The following is a 5,346-nucleotide window of genomic DNA, read 5'->3' as shown; positions in this document are numbered from 1 at the left end:
TAAGCCAGAACACTCACATACACAAGTTACATGAAGTGGATTTATTACTCACAGAGAAGCAGCAAGGGACAGCAGAAGCCTAGGATTTATGATGAGCTGGTCTCTCAAGACTCAGGAAAGCCACACAGTGCAGATCGAGTCTCATCTGTGCATGTCCACTTGTACTCCAGCTGGGAAAAGCTGTAAAAGCATGGAAGGACATTTTGTTTTTGGGGAGGCTAGAACAGAGCCTGGGCTGTTCTGGCTATTTCTTCCTTATCTCAGAATATTATATTCCCAGCACATTGGAATTATTCTTCAGAACTACAAGCAAGAAAGTGGGGAGAACTGGGCCAGTCCAAGGCCATCTGGAGAAATATCCTGCAGACATCACTGGGTATTCTTGCACATCTCGATCTTAATATGTCCTAAACTGAATCCATCATTTCCCTGGCTCCCAGTGAATCTTCTGCCTCTTGTACTTTGTTTCACTTGAAGATACCATTCTTTTCCCAGTTACTGAGTCTAGAAAGTAGGAAGTTATCCTTGGCTCTTCCTTATTTCTAACCCTTCCACCTCGAAGGTGACCCTGAATCACTTGGTCTTGTTAATTTGTTACTCTAAATATTTCTCAATTTCATCTACTTGCTTAGTTCAGGCACTCATCCTCTGATTGGATTACTGCAACAGTCTCTCAAATGATTGCTTTGCCTAAATTTGCCAGATCCAAAAATCACACTGGTTGCTGGATAGATTTCTCTGAATCACACATCTGACCCTACTATTCTCTTGCTTAAAACCCTATATAGTTTTTCTATCACTCACAGTAATGAACCACTGTCCTTCCCAGCCCACATGTACTGTTTGTCATTTCGGTGCCCATTTGCATGCCTTCCTCTCTGCCAAGAACAGCCACTTCACCCCCGCTTTCTTTCTCAGGAGCTCCCATGTGTTCTTCAAGACTTTGAAGAAGGCTTCCATTGACCTCCTTTCTCCTCAAGGTGGCAAAACCAAAAATCAAACAAACAAGTAAACAAAAGCAGTGGCAGAAAGGAAAAGTAACCACAGAAGAGAGGAGAATAGGTTTAGACCGTGACTTTGAAGACTTAGAGACAAACTTCCCACAGAAAAGATCCTGACCTGAAAAGAAAAATCCAGGCAGAGGAAGATTATTCAGCAGGAGTGCCTTAGTGGAGGATGAATGATCCCTTTAGAAAGAGTGAAACTGTCTCAGCAAGTTCTTGAGAATAACTTCTTCAATATTAGCAAATGAGGTACCAAATATAAAGGTGCATTTTCAGAGTTTTAAAAATTCACAAAAATATTGGCTTTCAGCTTTGAAACCAAAGCTATTTCTTCTATGATAATGATAAACTCAGAAATTGTTTGTACAAGAGATAAAAAGTAGAAAACAAAACGGATGTATGTAATTATAATCTTCTCAGTTATTATCGGCATAAACAACCTAAGATGAGAGTTAATGTCACTGCCTTTTTTCTCCTTCTAGAAGAAAGAGGTAATAAATCTTCAGGAAAGCTAGATTGCTAGATCCTTTTTCAGCCCCCAGTTCCTGATTAGGGAGTATCATTGCTTCTCGAACTAAAAACTACTAAGCAAACAATTAGTTGGTTACAGGAATGTCTCTGCTTGTTTTATGTTGAAATTTTATTCCTTTTTTTTTTTTTTTTTGAGGCATAGTCTCACTAGTCACCCACGCTAGAGTGCAGTGGCATGATCATAGCTCACTGCAGCTTCCCATGCTCAAGCGATCATTCTACCTTAGCCTGCCGAGTAGCTGGGACTACGGGTGTACACCACCATGCCTGGCTAATGTTTAAAATTTCTGAAGACATGAGTTTTGCCATGTTGCCCAGGCTAGTCTCAAACTCCTGGGCTCAAGGAGTCCTCCTGCTTTAGCCTCCCAGAGTTCTAGGATTACTATTTTTAAATTTGAAAGAGCTACATTAAGGTATAATTGATGTACCTTAAGCTGCACATATTTAAAATGTACAATTTGTTAAGTTTTGACACCCATCACCACAGTCGAGATAATTAACATATATATCACCCCCCAAAAGTTTCCTCATGACCCTTTGTTAATGGTGGAGGGTGTCCAGTTTCTTGGCGTCTTGAACAAACAATTGGACAAAACGCACAAAGAAAGGAAGGAATGAAGGGTTTCGTTGAAAATGAAGGTACAGTCTACATTATGGGAGCGCGCCTGAGCATAAGGGCTCAAAGTCCCCATTATAGAATTTTTGGGCATTTAAATACCCTCTACTTGGGGTACACCCTATGTAAATGAAGAGGATGAAGCAACGCATGTACCATTAAAGTTTCTTACCTACATTGGGCCTTCATCTTTTATCTATCAAAGTATAAGTTTATCCATGTATAAGGCTGGCTGCAAACTCCTTCACAAATAAAACTATATCCCATAAGTGCACATAACAGACCCCTTTTCCACTTCTACTGTTTGTAGAGGTATAAGCAAAAAAAAAAAAAAAAAAAATCAAAGATGAGAGTTTTATAATAGTAGAAGTCTTAAGCTGTGAACTTGGGAAAAGCTGTTCACATCAAGCATGCCATTTTCTTCTTGGGAGAAATTTCCCAGGGTAGCTTTACCTCAAAAGTTCCAATGCATGCACAGTTCCAAAAGTGTGGAGGGACCCTTCTCAGTTGCCAGACCATGAACCCAAAGCCCAAGGTCCTGAAGTTTTGTTGTAGTGTGGATGACAAGGACAGTCTTCTCCATGTTTCCAGAAAATTCAAACCATACAAAGCTTTCTTTACCTGGTTAAAATACACTGTAGCCTAATAATCTACTGTTATAACATCAGCCCTTTGCATGGGAAAGCTTTTATACAACCAGAATGACAAATTGGAATTCAAATAACAATTAAATGAAATCATTTACAAAATGTTTAAATGGCCCACCAGGTGACCAAATGCACATGAAGCTTTAATTGTCTCCCCAGGAATATGGGACTAAACATTGGTTATAAACTATTTTAAACAATTTTAGTATCAGCTGGTTTAATATGAAAATCTGACAAAGTATTTTCTTGGTATTTAATTAAAATTTTTTTTTTGTTTTACTTGGGTTAGTAGCTTTACACAAGGAAACTTCATTCAAAGCAATGAAAAACAACAATACTGACTACTAAAAATTGTTTTAAAATCAGAAGGAAAAATAATATGGATTTCAGGCATTCCCAAGTTATAAATGGGTTTTCTGCATGTTTGAAACCAAAAACAAACTTTCCTATAGAAATATCAGTAAATCTAGCAAAGAAATAACACACCCCAAGCATGTCATAGCCTGTCTTAAATAAGGGGAAAACATGAGCGCACTAGTAAGAGGCAAGTAAACGGTGCTTTGCTTTACAATTGAGGGAACCTCGCAGGCTCTGTTCTTGGCTGCCCCACGCAGGCAGCGGAAGGCAGGCCAAGGAGGAAAGAGCCCGGCCTCCCGGGTCCCGGCAACTACAACTCCCAGGATGCCGCGGCGCAGGCTCCCGGCCGGTGCAGGCTGGGCTCAGCTCTGCTGGACCCGCGCTGAGGGGACTCTGGCCTCGCTGCACTCATGGCTTCTCCTAGCAAGGCAGTGATTGTTCCTGGGAACGGAGGCGGGGATGTGACCACCCACGGCTGGTATGGCTGGGTGAAAAAGGAGCTGGAGAAGGTAAGCGCCCAATGCCTCGCTGCTCGGTGAAGTCAGCCTGCAGCGAGGGACGGCGGGAGGGGACTGAGAGCTGAAGTTTGAACATGCGTCTAATCCCCTCCAGGAAAGCCCTGTGTGTTTTCCTTCCTCTCCCCCGCTGCCTTCTCTTAAACTCTAGAGCTAGTGGTCGAATTTTGGTTGGTAAAACTGCCTGGAAGACTTCTTTGAGGGCTCAGCCGTTAGAGTTGAAGGAACCCCCCTTCTTTGAACTACCCAGGCTGAGCCCCGAGCCCCGCCCCCCGTATCTGCTGCTGGTTCAGATTTGGGACTTCCCAGATAATTTTACATCTTCACTGCTCCTCGCTTCAGCTTTAAAAAAATTAAATATGCTATACTTAATAGATACAAAGGATATATGTAACATGCGTCTACATTATGAGGCATAATGTAATGAATTACTAAACTAAAATCTGGGACATTGCCTATACATCGTCTTCCAAACGACCCGTATGTCTACCCATCTCAGACCCGTGCCATCCTGAAGTTTTTTCATCTGCTTCTCTTTTTAAAATTAAAGTACTTTTCAACCTATGAATATACCCTTTAAACAATAGACCGTTCAATTTGGCTTCTTGGTGAGCTTTATAAAAATGGCATCTTACTGTAGGCTGCCCTGTGCCGTTTGATTTTTATTTTTTAACCCTCTTCTGTAACCAGGGGGTAGTTCGGCTCCCTGGGTTGCCATCCTCCAGAGTAGATTGCAGGGCTGTGGCTGAAAACCCTGGTCAGAGCTACAACCCCAAAGTTCAGGGCTAGAGCTTCTGAGAGGATGCTATCTCCAACTTTCTGTATCACGTTCCTATGCCACGTTTTACCTACTGCCTGGCCCACGGTCTATTTGGCTCCAAGTCAGTCTGTCTAGAACATATTTGTTCATGCCTCTCTATAGATGGAGGGCTGTAGAGGCAAATATGGGTGTACAAATGCAGATATAGGTCTCTCTATAGAGGTCAGCAGAGCTGCCTAGATACAGAACTACAGATGGAGTTGATGCGAAAGGATGGTCACTTAACCTACTTCATTTCTTAACACAAGTTAATACTGAATTGGTAATGATCATATCAGGTGCCTCATTTCTTATTAGCAAAGTATTAGTTGTAATTAAGCTCTTTATTATAGCTTTTTCTCCCCCCTCATATCATAGATACCTGGTTTCCAGTGTTTGGCTAAAAACATGCCTGACCCAAGTAAGTTTTAAACTTGTTTTTAAACAGCCTCATCTTGTTGGGTTTTGATATTACCATGTTTGTGGTAGAGAACAAGAATATCGTAGTGGAGAAACCAAAGATACCTATATACCTAAGAAAGAATAAGGCAAGTAGCTTGGGGAGGAGGGTGTGAACCAAAAGCCATAGAAAATTCTAGTAAGGATCAGGAAAGCACCTGGGCATGGTAAAATTTAATTTTCAGCTTTGCACCAACTTGATCTTTCCCTTCTGTAAGTCTACAAATATTTTCAGGCAGAATTTGTGGGTATTACATTTGAGGCATACGTATAAAACTTTACAGCATGTGTTTGAGATCCTAATGTTTAAACATGTCATATTGCTACTTTTGTTCTGGGTATGCCTATGACTTGTCTCAGGAATCCCCTGTTTGGAAAGAATGAATAAATGTGTGTGAATTTTAGAATGTTCCAAGAG

The 5,346-nt window shown here is 41.2% G+C and overlaps 1 protein-coding gene across 1 annotated transcript in view; it reads left to right on the top strand.

Moving 5' to 3' along the window:
* Positions 1–3,487: 3,487 nt before the first annotated feature.
* Positions 3,488–5,346, top strand: part of RBBP9 (retinoblastoma binding protein 9) — a 10,690-nt gene continuing 8,831 nt past the window's right edge. The window contains exons 1-2 of the mRNA XM_011979512.1: positions 3,488–3,664; positions 4,848–4,890. Coding sequence (XP_011834902.1) covers positions 3,566–3,664; positions 4,848–4,890 — 142 coding nt within the window. The 5' untranslated portion in view covers positions 3,488–3,565. The remainder of the gene's footprint in view (positions 3,665–4,847; positions 4,891–5,346) is intronic.

This window comes from Mandrillus leucophaeus, unplaced genomic scaffold, assembly GCF_000951045.1.
Source record: "Mandrillus leucophaeus isolate KB7577 unplaced genomic scaffold, Mleu.le_1.0 Scaffold202, whole genome shotgun sequence".
NCBI lineage: Eukaryota > Metazoa > Chordata > Mammalia > Primates > Cercopithecidae > Mandrillus > Mandrillus leucophaeus.
This window is presented reverse-complemented; position numbering and strand designations above follow the sequence as displayed.